At 50.8% G+C, this 17,187-nt stretch overlaps 1 protein-coding gene across 1 annotated transcript in view; it reads left to right on the top strand.

The window, feature by feature from the left end:
* The window catches only part of FUBP3 (far upstream element binding protein 3), a gene marked incomplete at its 5' end in the record, with an annotated part of 53,395 nt that overhangs the window by 11,278 nt on the left and 24,930 nt on the right, over nucleotides 1–17,187 (top strand). The window contains one exon of the mRNA XM_080709047.1: nucleotides 6,468–6,573. Coding sequence (XP_080565173.1) covers nucleotides 6,468–6,573 — 106 coding nt within the window. The remainder of the gene's footprint in view (nucleotides 1–6,467; nucleotides 6,574–17,187) is intronic.

Genomic DNA, 17,187 nt, shown 5'->3' with positions numbered 1-17,187 from the left:
CAAGTACTGGGGAGACTGAGACAAGGATCCCAGATTTGCAGCTAACCTTAGAAACATAGTGAGGCTTTAGTTAGACCATGTTTCAAAGTAAGATATAAAATGGGACTTGAGGTATAACTCAGAGAAAGAATGCCCTGCACCCACAGAAAAGAAAGGAAGGAAGGAAGGTTGTTTTTTTACAGTGTTGTGATGTGCAACATAATATTAATGTTAGTTATAGCTTAGTACTGAAATGTTGAACTCATATGTAACGTTTGGATAGCCAGAACTGGAATGTACTCTATTAGCTTTTGTGCTGTTCCTTTTAACTATTATACTACTCTCTTGGTGGATATTTCCCAAATTATAAATAACTGAAGCAGGCACAAATTTAGAACCAATCTGAGCTGGGTATGGTGGCACACACCTGTAAGTAACCCCAGTACCTGGGGGGCTGAGATGGGGGTCGCAGAGTCAAGGCCAGCCTTCTGCAGCATAATGAGACTTAGCAACCTAGTGAGATGCTATTCAAAAACAAAACAGAAAGGGCTGGGGGTGTGCCTCAGCGTTCAATTCAATTCCCCAGTTACACACACACACACACACACACACACACACACACACACACACACACACACAATCTGAGGGCCTCACTAAAGAGCTGTTGTTGGCTATGAACCTGCGCTATCCTCCTATCTCAGCCTCCCAAGTACTGGGATTGCAAGCATGCACCACCAAGCCCAGCTTTTAGTCACATTTTAGAAGGGTGCTTGTTGATTTAATCAACACTAGTTAGGATCCGGGTATTGTGGCGCACTCTTGTAATCCCAGTACTTGGGAGGCTGAGACCGGAGGATTGAGGGTTCATAGATAGCCTCAGCTACTTAGGCCCTCTGCAACTCTGTGAGACCTTGCTTCAAAATAAAGAATAAAGCCGGGCGTGGTGGCACACGCTTGTAATCCCAGCATTTGGGAGGCTGAGACAGGAGGATCACATGGGTTCGAAGCCAGCCTCAGCTACTTAGTGAGGCTCTCAGCAACTTAGTGAAACCCTGTTTCCAAATAAAATATAAAAAAGGTCTGGGCGTATAGCCAGGAGGTAGAAAGCCTCTGGGTTCCACCCCCAGTACCACACACACACACACAAAAATAATAATAATAATAAATAAATAATAAAGCTGCGTGTGGGGGGCGCACGCTTGTAATCCCAGCATTTGGGAGGCTGAGACTGGAGGATCGCAGTTCGCAGACAGCCTCAGCTATTCAGGGAGGGAGGCCCTCTGCAACTTAGACCACGTTTCAAATTTAAAAGAATAAAAAATAGGGCAGGGGACTCAGGAACCCCAGCCCTATTTTTTATTCTATATTTTGGAACAGGGTCTCACTGAGTTGCAAAGGGCCTCTCCAAGTAGTGGCTGAGGCTGTCCACGAACCGCGATCCTCCTGTCTCAGCCTCCCAAATGCTGGGATCACAAGTGTGCGTCACCACGCCCAGTTTACATGTCAGCTTTGGATGGAAAGTGACGTTCCAGGAACATGAAGCTACTGTGTGAATTATGTGGAACTGGGGATGGAACCCAGGGGCATTCTACCTCTAAGCTACACCCCAGCCCTATTTTTTATTCTTTATTTTGAAACAGGGTGTCACTGAGTTGCAAAGGGCCTCACTAAGTAGCTGAGGCTGTCCACGAACCACGATCCTCCTGTCTCAGCCTCCTAAATGCTGGGATGACAAGTGTGTGCCACCACGCCCGGTTTACACGGCAGCTTTGGATGGAAAGTGACGTTCCAAAAATATGAAGCTACTGTGTGAATTATAAAGAAGGCCAAGAACACATTATAGCTACTTTATTTTTATTTACTTATTTATGTGGTACTGGGGATGGAACCCAGGGGCATTCTACCTACAAGCTACAGCCCTCTTTTTTATTCTTTATTTGGAAACTGGGACTCTGCAGAGGGCTTCACTAAGTAGCTGAGGCTGTCTGCGAACCATGATCCTCCTGTCTCAGCCTCCCAAGTGCTGGGGTTACTAGCGTGTACCACCACGCCCTCATTTTAGCCACCTTAGAAGAGAGGGAAAGGTTGGGGAAGGCGGGAGCATCTCCAGGGCGGGAGAGTGGCCGCATGCCCCTGGCTGGCAGGATGGCCCTGCGCATCCTGGTGCCTCCTCCCCTTTTCAGTTTTGAGTCAGCTTCACTGTGCTGGGAGTGTTTAGGGCTCCCTCCCCCCTGTCCTCCCACTGCAAGGGATTAAATTTCGGGCTTCACTCTACGTGCTCAGCAAGTGCTCTTACCAGTGAGCAGCACCCCATGTGGTGCTGGGGGATCAACCCAGATCTTGACCTTTGAGCTGTACCCCCAGCCCTATTTTATTTATTTGGAAACGGTTTTGCTGATGAGAGTCTCACTACTTGCTGAGGCTGACCTTGAACCTGCAAACCTCCTGACTCAGTCTCCCAAGTATTGGGATTACAAGTGTGCGTCATACAGCCCGCTATCCCATTTCATTTCATTTTATTTTATTTTGAGAAAGGGTCTCAGTGAGTTGCCCAGGCTAGTCTTGAACTTGTGATCCTTCTGCCTTAACCTCTTGAGTCACTGGGATCACAGGTGTGCACTGCTGGGCCTGGTTGGGGCCATCTCTGGGTATATTGGGGTGGGGGTACTCGGGATTAAATCCAGGGATATTAGTTATACCCCAGACCCATTTTCTTTGTTGTTTGTTTGTTTACTGTGGTACTGGGGTGGAACCCAGAGGCTTTCTACCTCCGGGTTACACACCCAGACCTATTTTATACTTTATTTGGAAACAGGGTCTCACTGAGTTGCTGAGGGCCTCACTAAGTAGCTGAGGCTGGCTTTGAACCTGTGAGAACTTCCTGTCTCAGTCCCAAACGCTGGAATTACAAGCATGCGCCACCACACCTGGATATTTTCTTTTTTATTTTGACACAGGTTTTTGCCAAATTGCCAAGGGTAGTCTCAAACGTGACTATCTTGTTACTTCAACCTCCCAAGTACTGGGAGGATAGGCATGCATCATCACACTTGGCTTGGAACCATCTTAAAAAGCAACTGAGGGAGGCTCAGACAAGAGGATTGCAGGTTCAAGGTCACCCTCAGCTACTTAGACCTTGTTTCAAAATGTATGCGTGCACGCGCGCGCGCACACACACACACACACACACACACACAATAATCTTGACAGCCCAGCACTAGCCATTTAGTGCTCGCTTTGAAAGGGTCTCCACAGAGCACAGGCACTGAAGTGTTCCCTTGTTGATTTTCCAACCAGGCCTCAGGTAGCTTTTGCTTCTTGGTGAGTGGTAAACCCCACATTCAAAACAGACTTGGGGGCCGGAGGTTCAGGCCAGGGGCAGAGTGCTTCTAGGCAGGACTCATAGGGTTTGTTATACAGCAAATAGCCCCTTGTTGAGAGTTGGTTTTATGAGATGGGGTTTCTTAGTATTTTATTTATCGGAGAAAAAAGTTGGTTTTGGTGGGGAGCAAGTACTGGGGATGGAACCCAAAGGCATTCTGTCTCTGAACGATTATACCCCAGACCAGTTTTAGTTCATATTTGGAAATGGGCTCCCTAGGTTGCTAAGGGCCTCACTACATTGCTGAGGCTGGCTTCGAACCTACAGCCTCCCGCGTACTGAGATGACAGCTGTGTGCCATCATGCCCAGCAAAAAAAAAAGTGTCTTAAGCAAGCGCCCAATCCAGGCTGCCAATCATTTCTAGCTGAGGTGGGTCAACAAACTTTCTCTTTAAGGGCACATGTAGTAAACGTGTACAGGCTTTGCACGATCTGTGTCACTGTGGTGCAAAGGTGACTGTTGATGGTGTGTGAGTAAATGAGTGATTGTACTCCAGTAAGCAGGTGGTTCACCCGTCTGAGTTCACTGGTGCTCTGTGTAGGCTGCAGTGGCACCTCCTGAATGGCCTTCCTAGCCTTATTTAGTGGTTTTTCTTGTATAGTCAAAGAAATTTACATTGTTACTTATTTATTTGCAGAACTGGAGATGGAGCCCAGGGATATTCTACCTCTGATCTACACCCCAGCCCTAGTTTTTATTCTTTACTTTGAAACAGGGCCTCACTAAATTGTAGAGGGCCTCACTAAGTTGCTGAGGCTAGCTGCAAATCCGCGATCTTACTGTCCCAGCCTCTCAAATACTGGGATTACAAGTGTGCATCACCATGCCTGGCTCAGAATTTGTTTTTAAAATATAAGTTAGTGGGATTGCCCAGCTCAGAATTTATGTTTTTAAAACATAAGTTAGTGGGACACCCCCCCCCCCAATTGAAACATCTAGTAACTTCCATCAGCCTTTCTGTAAAACCCAAGTTCCTTACCAAGACCTGTATGGCCCTGCAACTAGCCACCCCTTGGAACGCAGTGACGCTGACCTCTCTGCTCCAGGGGTATCCCTACCAAGCCAGTGCCCCCTCAGGACTTCCCACAGGATGTGGCCTCTGCCAGGCATTCTCCCTGACTCTGGCCAGCCCTCATCACATAGGTCTCAGGTCAGGACACCTCTCATGCGGCCCTTCCCTGGTAGCCTCAGAGCGGCCCTCCTGGCCCTCTGGATGGCACCTCACAGTGCTCACTGCGGGCTCGGCAGTCTATTGACTGCCTTGCACGCCTGCACGCCCCTGGCTGCTCGCTCCAGGAGAGGGGCCCACAGCAGCCCCGGTGCCTCGAACATCCCATCGTGCGTTGATGGAGGAGTCGTCTTGCCACTTGGTATTTGCCAAGTATTTCTAGTACTCAGAGCTCCTTTGTTGAAGATACTTAAGTATATTTCAGAAACCATGAGGTCAGTAGCATTCTACCCTGGGGGTCTTAGGCGGAGAGTAAAGAGACTTGGTCCGCAGCACAGGACTAGCAGATGGAGGGAGGAGACCAGCGTCCACCTGGCCCAGAGCCCCTGGGTGGCGTTTCAAGTCCTGCGTTTCTTCTTTGTAGTGTCCTGATTGTCTTGGGTCATTTGTGTGTTTAAGGTTGTTTATCTTTGTGTGGGTCCCCAAAGGCCTCAGGCTTGCGGGTCCTCTGACTAGCTTAGTGACCAGTGCGATCTTTGCTGGCCGCCCCTCCCGCCCTGCTGAGTAAGGTGACCTGAGGGGCCAGCCATCCCCAGGCTTATCAGTTTTCAGATGGGAACCAAGTAGATGAGAACTTCTGCATCCCTTTGTTTCCAGAGGGAACATGAGCTGTGCTCTGTTTTTTCACTAGTGACTAGCATGAACCGCTGACATAAGTCCCAGAGCTTGCTTCTCTTTCTCTGGTGCAGGGCGCCTTCTGAAATTGTCTGGACACCCCAGCGAGGAGGAGAAGCTTACATTTTATGTCTCTATGGCTTGTACCATTGGTTTACAGATGGCAGATTGAGTGGAATGGATTTAGTTGTACAGAGTTGTCTGTGTGGGGGGGGTTCTGGGGATGAAACCCAAGGGCCTTCTATCTCAGGTGATACTCCCAGACCTAGTTCACATTTTATTTGGAGACAGGGTCTCACTCACTAAGTAGCTGAGGCTGGCTTCGAACCTGTTTGATCTTTGTGTGTCAGCCTCCAAGTACTGGGATTCCAAACATGCGCCACCATGCCTGGCTCAAGAGTTGTCATTAGCCACAAGATCTTTTAAATATTCGTGGGAAGCCGGGCGTGGTGGCGCACGCTTGTAATCCCAGCATTCGGGAAACTGAGACCTGGAGGATCGCAGTTCGCAGACAGCCTCAGCTACTTAGTGGGGCCCTCTGCAACTCAGCGAGACCCGGTTTCAAAATAAAGAATAAAAAATAGGGCAGGGGTGTAGCTCGGAGGTCAAATGCCCCTGGGTTCCACCCCCAGACCCGCAAAAAAAAAAAAAAATATATACATACACACACACACACACACACACACACTCTCTCTCTCTCTCTCTCTCTCTCTCTCTCTCTCTCTCTCTCGGGAATTAGTTGCCTAACAAAAGAAAGGGAACACTGATAGAACAGTGTTTTGAACAGAGTTCTTCGTAGTCTCCACCTGGTTTTCTTTTTCATTCATTCTATCTCTGAGCTACACCCAGAACTTGTTTTAGTTTTTTGTTTTGATACAGGGTGTCACTAATTGCTGAGGCCGGCCACAAGCCTGTGAGCCTCCTGTCTCGCCCTCCTAAGTTACTGGATTAGAGAGCCGCGCCACCGTGCCCGGCTTGCTTTGTGTCCTTGAGGACGCGGCTTACGTGTGTACTAAATGACTTTAAAATGCTGACTTGCTTGTAGAAGACACATTTGGGGGAAGAATTTTATTTCTGAAGACCTGTTATTATTAGGACCAAAATAAAATACAGTTCACAGAGAAAAGTACTTGTCTTCTCATGACAGTACATTAATTCAGGTAGGGAGAAGTGGGTAACGGCGCCTTAAAGGAGACTTGTCTTTCTCCCAAAAGTGTAGCTTTGATTTGTTACTGAGTATTTAAATCTGATTCTCTCTGTAGATTGCTGCTAAAATTGATTCACTTCCTCACTTGAATAACTCCACGCCCCTCGTGGACCCCTCCGTGTATGGATATGGCGTACAAAAGCGGCCTCTGGATGATGGAGGTAAGTTGCTGTGAAAGCCCTGCCTTTCAGACGGGGTGAACCTGCAGTTACGTGGGACTGTCAGCCATTTCCTTAACGGCTCTCCCCAGCGTCGCTCTTGTAAGAGGAGCAGCGGAGGGAAAGTATTTAGGATGATTTTTCTCGGCAATTCTCTAGCATTTGAGCTCCTATTTGCCTTGATAAGACAGGAAATGTTTCAGCTGGGCTCCGCGCTACAGACTTGGCCTTGGGCCTCTGCCCCAAGTCATTTGACGTGTTTGAGAATTCTGAATCAGCCATCGGTTCTCCTCGTGCCTGGGTGGCATTTTCTCCAAAGAAAAGCTAAGCTTTTGCGTGTGGCTCTGAGGAAGCTGTGGCTGCTCTTGACCTCCAAGAAGAGGAAGGAGGACGAAGGCCCTCTTGTAGCCTCTCTGCTCGGTCTTACTGCCCCCGTTGGCGACAGGCTCTTTGTAGAAATAGCCTTCACGCGTTCACTGTCTTGCCGGTCTGTTTATACTCCCTGCTCTCCCCCAGGAGGAGTTTGAGGCCGCTCAGAGCCCATCACCGGCCCGTTGGCGGAGCGTCTTTCGGGGTGCTTCTGCAGCGCGCTCGGCCCCTTCACCACGTGTGTCTTGCCGCGGAGCGTGTCCGCATGGGCGGAGCGCGCAGGGCGTCGGGGCCAGGGGCTTCGCAGCTGCCCTTTTGCTGGTCTGCCTGGGGTCCAGTTGTGGACACATGTCTTTCTCTGATATGAGTAAAAAAAAAAAAAAAAGCAAGGTGTAAAACTATCAAGTGATCTTTTCCCGAAAAAGTACATTTTTATATACAAAACTAGCTTGTTGTGACTGATTTCTCTGGTGTTTTCAGGAATTCTAAAGAAGAGAAGGCCATCATTTTTCTAGCGGTGGAAAGTTGTTTGAAATACTTGTATAGACAAATGGGAATATTTTGAGGGCGCAGCATTCATTTCAGTGTGAGGTTCTTTTCTATTTAGGACACTTTTATGATCGCACATGCAGAAAACACACCCCAAGGCCATTGACACTGAGGTGGCCGTTTATGCTGCTGCTCCAGGTGGCGTCCTTTGGGTCTTTATATTTGACTGGGGTTTGTGATCTCTTGGGCCAGATCGGACTGGTTATGTTTTCTGCAGCTTTGCCTTAGCTAGTAGCTTCAGTGCAAAGTAATCTCCTTACCTTCCCGGGGTGTTCACGCTTTGAATGGCCGGCGATGCCCTACTGTGTTGCCTGGCTCTGAGCGCTGCTCTTGCTAACGGGCAGTGTCTCTCCGGCCCAGTGTTCCAGAAATCGGGATGAATACATTCCACAGCTCGCTCACCTTTCCTGCCACTCAGCGTAGCTTTCAGTGGAGTTGAAGCGTTACACCTGTTATCTGGGATAGGTGCAGTGCGCGGTAGGAACCACTTACACGTGTGCTAATGAGGCGCACGCTCTGCCGCTGCAGGCATTTTTCTCCCCCAGTTCACGTGAGAGGAATCCGTAGAAGGTTCTGTTTATTGACGGAACTGGGCAGCAGGCAGGTGGAGCTGACTGAGCCAGGATCACCTACCCAGGAAACCAGACTCTCACGTAGAGCCCCAGTTCATTCTAGCAGGTATTCTCACCTCCTCTTTGGAGATCCTCATAAGTAGAAAATGAATGGGCGATTCTTCTGGCTACATACTAAGCCTCGTAGTGGCAAAGACCCAGAAAGGACCTTTTTTTGTGTGTGTGGTATTGGGGATGGAACCCAGAAGCTTTCTACTTCCGGGCCCTACTCCCCGACCTATTTTATATTTTATTTGGAAACAGGGTCTCACTAAGTTGCTGAGAGCCTCACTAAGTAGCTGAGGCTGGCTTCGAACCCGTGTGATCCTCCTGTCTCAGCCTCCCAAGTGCGGGGATTACAAGCGTGCGCCACCACGCCCGGCCCAGAAAGAATTTTGGTGGCCGTGCCAGATCCCCCGGCGTGTCCCGCGCCTGGTCTCCATATGCCTGGGGTCCTGTCACAAGAGACCGTGTTTGAAGAATGAGCCGTTTCCCGCAGGCTCCTTGCCTTCTGCATCACAGTGTGATAAGTTAATCCTCTTCTTGATGTTTGTCAAATAACAGAGTTACACAGTGCTTTCTTTTGGTCTCCACATGAAGAATCTGAGTTTGCTGATGAGCTTGCCCAGAACCCTGCAAGCCCTGGCCTTTGGGGCCTGCCATGGCCGCTCCAGCCAGTGCCAGCTGCCTTCTGGTGGGAAGAAGCCGGTGGGCCAGTCTGGTTCTCTCAGGAGAGCAGGGCATGGGGAGACGCCCTCAGGTATCGGCGTCTTCACACGCGCCCTTGCTTTCAGAACAGCGCAGGTTGAGAAGAGGCCAGAGGCCGGGGAGAAGCAGGAAGCTCGGTGCTCGCGTTTGCTGTTTGGCTTGGCTGGGTGGTGGTGGTGGTTTTTTTTTTTTTTTTTTTTTTTTTTTTTTTGGACAAGCTCAACAGATTGCTTCTTTAGCAATGTGAACTTTCTAACTTTATTTTGAAGCAGGGTTTTTAACCTTTAGGAGGTTGAAGTTCAGTCCCATAAAACGTTTTGGAGGTGTTATTCAGGTCTGTATGAAACACTTCAGCTATTCATTTAACTAGAAAGAACATTAAGGTAGTGTTTATTTGGGACAGTGAGATTTGAAGGCAAATACGTGACCTGGAAGGTGAAGGACGCTGAGCAGGGCAGCAAGGCCACATTGCTTGGGGTTTTTTTTTGTTTGTTTGTTTGTTTGTTTTTGTTTGTTTGGTTTTTTTTTTTTGGCAGTATGGGGTTGGAACCCAGGGGCGTTCTACCTCTGAGCTATGTCCCAGCCCTATTTTTTATTCTTTATTTTGAGACTGGGTCTCACTGAGTTGCAAAGGGCCTCATTAAGTAGCTGAGGCTGGCCATGAACCGTGATCCTCCTGTCTCAGCCTCCCGAGTGCTGGGATTACAAGCGTGTCCACCACGCCCGGCTCACAGCTTTGTTTTGCGTGTGAGCTGTTCATGAGATTGCTGGTCTGGGAGCCTGCTTGGAACCCAGCAAGAGAAATTCTACACTGGGCGTGACGGCCTGCCTACATGCCCTTCCTTACCAAGGGCAGCCATCCCGCCTGCCTCTTTGCCACCGGCCCCTTCTGTCTTGACAGCCACACGCTGTGTGTGTGCGTGGGCATCTTACCAGTTCAGGAGCCCCGCTCTGGCCTTCCTGTGCGGCCTCCAGCACGGGGCTCTCCATGCCGCGGGAGGTGGGAGTGGAGAGGTCCGTGTCTCCCCAGCCAGCGCCGCCTCCCTCCCAGTTTCCTTCCCTGTCACGCACTCCGCACTGCAGCCCGGCCATCCATCCCCCATTTGCTCTTCCTAAAACATACCCCACTCCAGCTACCGGGCATCTCCCGACTCACCTTTAGGGGTCAGAATTGATGTGACTAATTCTGAGACAGGGTCTTGCTAGGTTACTGAGGCTGGTCTTGCACATGCAATCCTCCTGCCAAGTCCCTGGAACGACAGGTGTGCAGCACCACGTGTGGCTGCAGGCCCTGTGCCCGCTCATCTACCTGTGGAGCTCAGAGCAGCCTCAGGTGATAGAGGTCCAGAAACAGCGAGCGGGCGTGGCTGTCTAGGAGCGCGGCGCTTACAAAAGTAGGCAGCTGCTCCCGAGTAGTTTGCCAGCCTCTGATCTGAGTGGACCTCATCAAACAGCTCTAACACATCCAGATTCTTCAGTTAGGGACGTACACCGTTGCCCCCCAAGCCCTCATTTCCTTAACTAGCCCCTCTGCCCTGGCGTCTCCTGGCTGACCCTGGCTGACCCGGAGCTGGCTGTCAGGTGGAGAAACCACTGTCTTCCCCTCTGCGTCCCTGTGGTCAAGGAGTGCAGCCTCTGGTTTCCTACCCCAGGGGACTTCAGGGACTCTGCCCTCTGGAACTTTAACGGAACTGGACGGCCTCCGGTTCCTAGCTTCTGTGGAGGTGGACAAAGCTCTGTTCTTGCAGTAGGATGGGGGAGAAGGCCTTGCAGCGACTAAAATAGGCCTGCCTTTCCTACCCAAGACAGATGTGTGTGTGTGTGTGTGTGTGTGTGTGTGTGTGTGTGTGTGTTATCTTTTTCTATAGTACTGTGTATGGTGTGGCAGGAGAATTCTGGGGTTTGAACCCAGGAACATTCTACCTCTGAGCTATACCCTGAGCCCCATTTTATTTTTGCGGTACTGGGGATGGAACCTAGGCCATTCTACCTCCAAGCTACACCTCCAGCCCTGTTTTTTTATTCTTTATTTTGAAACAGGGCCTCACTGAGTTGTAAAGGGCCTCACTTAAGTATCTGAGGCTGTCAGCAAACTGCAATCCTCCTGTCTCAGCCTCCCAAATGCTGGGGTTACAGGTGTGTGCCACCACACCCAACTTATTTTTTTATTTTGAAACAGGGTCTTGCTAAGTTGCTGAGGGCCTCACTAAGCTGAGGCTAGGTTTGAACTTGTGATCCTCCTGTCTCAGCCTCCCTGGTCCTGGCATGTCGAGCGTGAGCCACCACATCCGGCATTCTTACACCTCTGGTTTTGTGAAGGAAGATTTCTTAGGTGTACCTAGCCAATGAATGAATCACAGGATGACTGGGAGAGCATATTTTTATGATCCTTTCTGAATTTAGTTTCTGCACTGTGGCACAGGGCAGGAGCAGGAGAAGGACGTGAGTGAAGAGGAAAGCTTCTTTCCGTGCCTGACTTTGCGGAGTGGTGAGGACTGGAGAAGCTGGAGCCGGGGTGGTGAGGGCCAGGCGCTGCTCTCAGAGAGAAAAGTGAAAGTAAAAAAGGAACCAGCTATGCCGATAGTGTCCCCGGAGAGGGTTACCGCGGACGCCGAGGGGCGGCGCGCCAGTACTGAGACCTGCCGAGAGTGGTGGGGCCGCCTTCCGGGAGGTGAGGTTGCGGGGCCTTGTCTGGCTGTGGCCGTGGCTGCTGTGTGAAGGTGCCCGCAGCCCGCTGGGCGGCCTGGACAGGCCTGGAGGAGCCCTGCCAGCGCTGCCACTTCCTGCTTCCCAGGTGGCTCTCACCGTGTCTGCGCCTAGGGAGAGCTCCACGGCCCTCCTCGTCTCCCTCCTCCTTGTGATCCATCCTCACCGGGGGTGGTAAATCCTCAGGGAGAAGAGTCAGTGATTCAGAATGGGGGCCCTGTAACAGCGCAGAGCCTTGGTAAGGGGCATTGGAAGGCAGAGGCTGAGTCACCCAGGCCAGGCTCGCCCAGAGGCCCAAGCCTGCCCTGTCCAGCCCCTGCTCCTCCCTCCCTGCCCCTCCGCTCCTCCTCCTCAGGGTGCTGCTCGGGAGCAAGGTCTGGGCACGTGGGTGGGTGGTACAGGGAAGCAAGGTGTTCTGGCAGAGTAAGCGTCCACTGGCTGCTTGACAGTTGGCTTGGCCGGCCGGGCGCCACAGACATTTTCACAGAATAAATGCACTAAGTGCGGCACGCAGGTCGGGACTGCCTGTAACGGAGACTCACGTTACCTAGTGCCTGTGACATTCTTTGCATCCATTAAGCTGGGGGGGATCAGATGTCAAAGTAAAAGAGGGTTCCTAGTTTTTCAAAGTCTTTTTAGGGAATGTGTTATCCAGAGTGTCTTCCAACCCCGGCTAGACATCAGAGTCACTCGAGGAACTTTTAAATGACTTACCTTAGCTGGGTGTGGTGGCACATGCCTGAAATCCTAGTACTTGGGAGGTTGAGACAGCAAGATTGCAGGTTCAAAGCCAGCCTCAGGAATTTAGTGAAACCCTGTTTCAAAGTAAAAATTAAAATAGGTTCAAAGTGTAGTTTGAAGAAAGAATACCCCTGGGTTCAGTCTCCAGTACCACAAAAACAAATAAAAAAACTTACAGTATAGGCACTCTAGAAAATAAGTATTATAGTCATAAAATTAAACATGTTGGGAGGCTAAGACAGGAGGATCGCAGGTTCACAGCTAGCCAGTGACTTAGTGAGACCCTATTTCACACAAAAAAACAGGCCGGGCGTGGTGGCACACGCTTGTAATTCCCACTCTTGGGAGGCGGAGACAGGAGGATCGCGCAGGTTTGAAGCCAGCCACGCTGACTTAAGAGATCCTTTTCAAATAAAAAGATAAAAATAGGTCTGGGAGTGTAGCCGAGAGGTAGTAGGGTTTCCAGGAACCCCAGTACCACCAAAAAAAAAAAAAAAAAAGGAAGCTAGGCGTGGTGGCACATGCTTGTAATCCCAGCATTTGGGAGACTGAGACAGGAGGATTGCGGTTCGTGGATAGCCTCAGCCACTACTTAGATCGTTTGCAACTCAGTGAGACCCTGTTTCAAAATAAAGAATAAAAATAGGGCTGGGGGTGTAGCTTGTAGATAAAATGTTCCTTAGTTCCATTTCCAATACTGCAATAAATAAATTTTAAAAGATAAAAATAGAGCCGGGCGTGGTGGCGCATGCTTGTCATCCCAGCACTCGGGAGGCTGAGACCGGAGGATCATGATTCATGGACAGCCTCAGCTACTTAGTGAGGTCCTCCACAACTTAGTGAGACCCTGTTTCAAAATAAAGAATAAAAAATATGGCAGGGGGTGTAGCTCAGAGGTCAAATGCGCCCGGGTTCCATCCCCAGACCCGCAAAAGAAAAATAACATAAAAATAAAAAACTGGGCTGGGGGTTGCAGTTCATAGGCAGAATGCACCCAAGTTCAATTCCCCATATGCCCCCAGACAAACAAACAAGCGCGCGCTTAGCATACAGCCCACAGTTGCACTCCTGGACATTTATTTCCTAGAAATAAAAATTTGAAAAAGCCCCAAACAGAAGAGCCCAGATGTCCTTCAGCGGGTGAAGGGTTAAACGCACTCCACACGTGGGTCCTCACCCTCCGTGGGATGTGATTTCATAGAGGCCGCCCGCAGTGGGCACACGGGACAGTGTGGACACCCCAGGGAACGGTGTCAAGGACAGGGAGCTGGGCCCCAAGATTATGCAGTGTATTCCCTTTATATAATATTTTTGGAGTGGATAATAGTGATTGCCAGGGGATTAGGAATTGAGCGTTAGAGGAGGCCTGTAATCCCAGTACTTCGGAAGCTGAGGCCGGAGGACCACGGGTTCAAGGGCAGCTTCAGCAATTTCGTGAGCCTCTGCTTCAGAATAAGAAATAGCACATGCCTGTCATCCCAGTACTTGGGAGGCTGAGACAGGAGGCTTGCAGGTTTGCAGCCAGCCCCGACAACCTCACAAGACCAAACCTGTTTCCAAATCAAAAATAAGATAGAGCTAGGGTTGTAGCTCGGAGGAGAGGCATACCCCAGCCCAATTTTTTTTTTTATTTTTTTTTTTCTTGTGGTACTAGGGATGGAACCCAGGGGCTTTCTACCCCCGAGATACACCCCAAGACCTATTTTATATTTTATTTGGAAACAGGGTCTCACTAAATTGCTGAGAGCCTCAGTAAGTAGCTGAGGCTGGCTTTGAACCTACTCAGTCTTCCTGTCTCAGCCTCCCAAGTGTGGGGATTACAAGTGCGCACCACCACGCCCGGCATTTTAAATTCTGTATTTTGAAACAAGGTCTCAGTAAGTTGCAGAGGGCCTCACTGAGTAGCCGGGGCTGGCGAGAACCTGGATCCTCCTGTCTCAGCCTCCTAAGTATTGGGATTATAAGCATGCACCACCACACCCAGCTAGCCCTTTTTATTTTGAAACGGTCTAAGTTCCTGAGGCTAGCTAGCATCAAATCTTCACTTTTCTCAGCCTTCTGAGCACTGGGATTATAGGCAAGCATCTTGTGTTTTGTGCAGGTCTGGGGTTGGAACCTAGGGGCATTCAACCTCCGAGCTACATCTTCTGTCCTATTTTTTATTCTTTTTTTTATTTTTTTATTTTTTTTTTTTTGTGGTACTGGGGTTCCTGGAAACCCTTCTACCTCCGGGCTACACTCCCAGACACCTATTTTTCATATATATACATATACATGTATATATATAGACACACACATATATATATTTATTTGTTGTTGTTTTTTTAATTTGGACCGCCTCCCAAGCGCGGGGATTACAAGCGTGTGCCACCACGCCAGGCTTATTCTTTATTTTGAAACAGGGTCTCACTGAGTTGCAGAGGGCCTCACTAAGTAGCTGAACCCATGATCCTCCTGTCTCCGCCTCCCGAATGCTGGGATTATAAGTGTGAGCAAACATGGCTGGCTGTGTTTGGGTTTATCCCCATATCGATCTCATGGACCCCAGGCTTAAATGGAAGCAAGGCGTAGTGAATGTACTCTCACAGAGTCACTGTTCCTCCTGATGGCACTCTGTTGCCCCGGGTCGGCCTTGTGCACACTGGTTCTGGGGGGGTGTGCAGGCCTAGTGTGTCCTCCCCGTGGCGGCCGTGGTGGTCCCTGACCGCCCAGCCTGCTCCCCACGCTGGCTGGAAGCTCTCACGGCTGAAGATTTACTTTGCTTGCTGTTTGGTCCCCAGGGCCTCGCGGGCTTCAGCACCCGAAGACATGGCTTTGTAGGCAGAAGAACAGCACCACGTTAACGTGGCACAGATGCCGCAGGCAGGCTCCCTGTGTGGCGACCAGCGGCCATCTTTCCCACTCTCAAAAGCACAGTGGAATTATAAGTAAGAGTCAGAGTGTGTGTGTGTGTGTGTTAGGGGATTGAACCCAGAGGCATTTCCCCCTCTGAGCTATGCCTCCAGCCTCCGTTTTTCAATTTTGTTTGAAATCTGGTCTCGCTAGGTTGCTGAGGCAGTCCTCAAATCTGCAGTCCTCCCAGCTCAGCCTCCCAAGTATTGGGATTAAAGGTGCACACCATCATGCCGAGTTTTCACTCTTACTTTTTAAAAAGTTTGTGAAAGTAGTGAGAGGTTACTTGTCAAGGTCCTTTCAGCTGAGCTCTGCGAGGCCGAGTTCTGTGGCCCCGGGTGAGAGCGGCTGCCGGGACACAGGAAGCCTTTGTATAGCCGTGGAGCTGGGCGTTGCCGCCGTGGCTGGAGCCTGGGAAAGCCCTGACCAGGGTCAGGAGAGCCACGCAGCCGGCGCACGGGGCCGAGGCAGGCGGGTTGCAGAGGGAGGAGAAGGCTCGTGTGTTCGGCTTGCCAGCACAGAGGCTGTCGATGCCCCTGTCCTCCCCCAGCCACCCACCCACCGCCTGTGCGCGGTGCGAGCCAGGCTGCCCGAGCCGTCACCAGGGGTAATTGGGACTTTTGTTCCTTGAGGGTTTGGGGTAAGAACGGCATCAAACTCATGCCTGTTATGAAGTCAGGTTTGTTGCTCAGTGGTACTTTGTTAGGATTTCTTTTGGGGGAGAAGAATGACCCTTTTTTTCCTCCTCACTAACAGGAAAGAGTATGTCTGGCCACCCTGCCTTTTTTTCTTTTCTAAGAGTATTATTGCAGTATCTGCCTCCTTTCTGTGAGAAGTTCGTTTTTCCATAAGTAACCGGGCAGCTTCCTCTTAAGTAGTGTGTAAATAAGTGAGAGCTGCCCGTGGGTGCAGCGTGCGGAGCCGAGCTCAGGGAACTTCTGAGCACGATGCGGCGGCGGAGGCGAGTGGCGTGCGCCATTAGCAGGAAATAGGACTGATTTTATTCAGCGTTTTTCCTTCTTTACAGTGAAATGACTGTACTTACTGCTAAATTGAACTTGATAGGCACTCCCGTCGGCCTCCCTGGCGACCCTCCTCATGGTGACGGCGAGGAGAGGCCCTGCTCCCTGTGCTGGGCCTGCCAGGGTTTCCTGAGTGCCCGGTGTCCTTCGTCCCATGGCCGGCCTTCCCTTTTCGGCACCAGATGGGAGCAGAGCTTTGAATTGAGCGTTTCAGCCTCGGGCTGCAGCACTGCGTGGAGGAAGGAGAGGGTTTGCCTTGTCCAGCCCCTGCCCTCTCGCTGGCTCGCTGGAGTGGGCTCTCCTCCAGGGTGGTGTGGCCCGGAGCGGCCCCTCTCCCAGGAGCCGATGCTGTGCGGTTCTGTTGCCCTGTGAGCGCCTCTGCCAGTCAGCAGCACTTGTCAGGAAGGACACCGTGCCGTGGCATCTACAACATGTACTTTGGCAACAAAAGGTGATTTCATTTTTTGGTGAGCCCAAAATTTTGAATGGCTTTGACCGGAAGCCCCTGAGCGCTCTGGGCAGCCCCAGGCCTGTCTGTGGCAGCGTTGCCCTTTGCTCTTTTGCCGTGCCACTCGCAGGTGGACCTGAAGATCACGGCCTTTGTGTCCTGAGCCAGCAGCACTGTGGGCTCTCTCTTGGGCGTTCTCACTTCAGGCCGTTCCGTGCCCATCCTCAGCGGCATCTTTCCCTCCCGAGACGAGTTCTTGGTGACTGGGGAGGCGGAGGTGACCCCTGTGCAGGCGCCCTCGTGGGGATTGCGCCCCTGCTGCCTCAGTGGCGAGCATTCTCTCGCCATGCAGTGAATCTAGGAAGATCCGCTCCCAAAGAAGAGCGCGTGTCACATGCAGACTGACACGCAGGCGACGTTCTGAGAGTGAATTCAAAAACAGCTCTGCCAGGCGCGGTGGGCGCTGCAATCCCCGCACTTGGGAGGCAGAGACAGGAGGATCGCGCAGGTTCGAAGCCAGCCGCGCTGGCTTAAGAGACCCTGTTTCCAAATAAAAATATAAAATAGGCCT

The sequence above is a fragment of the Muscardinus avellanarius genome (assembly GCF_963383645.1).
Source record: "Muscardinus avellanarius genome assembly, chromosome: 13".
Lineage (NCBI taxonomy): Eukaryota > Metazoa > Chordata > Mammalia > Rodentia > Gliridae > Muscardinus > Muscardinus avellanarius.
Note: the sequence above shows the minus strand (reverse complement) of the source record. Positions and strands in the feature narration are given on the sequence as shown.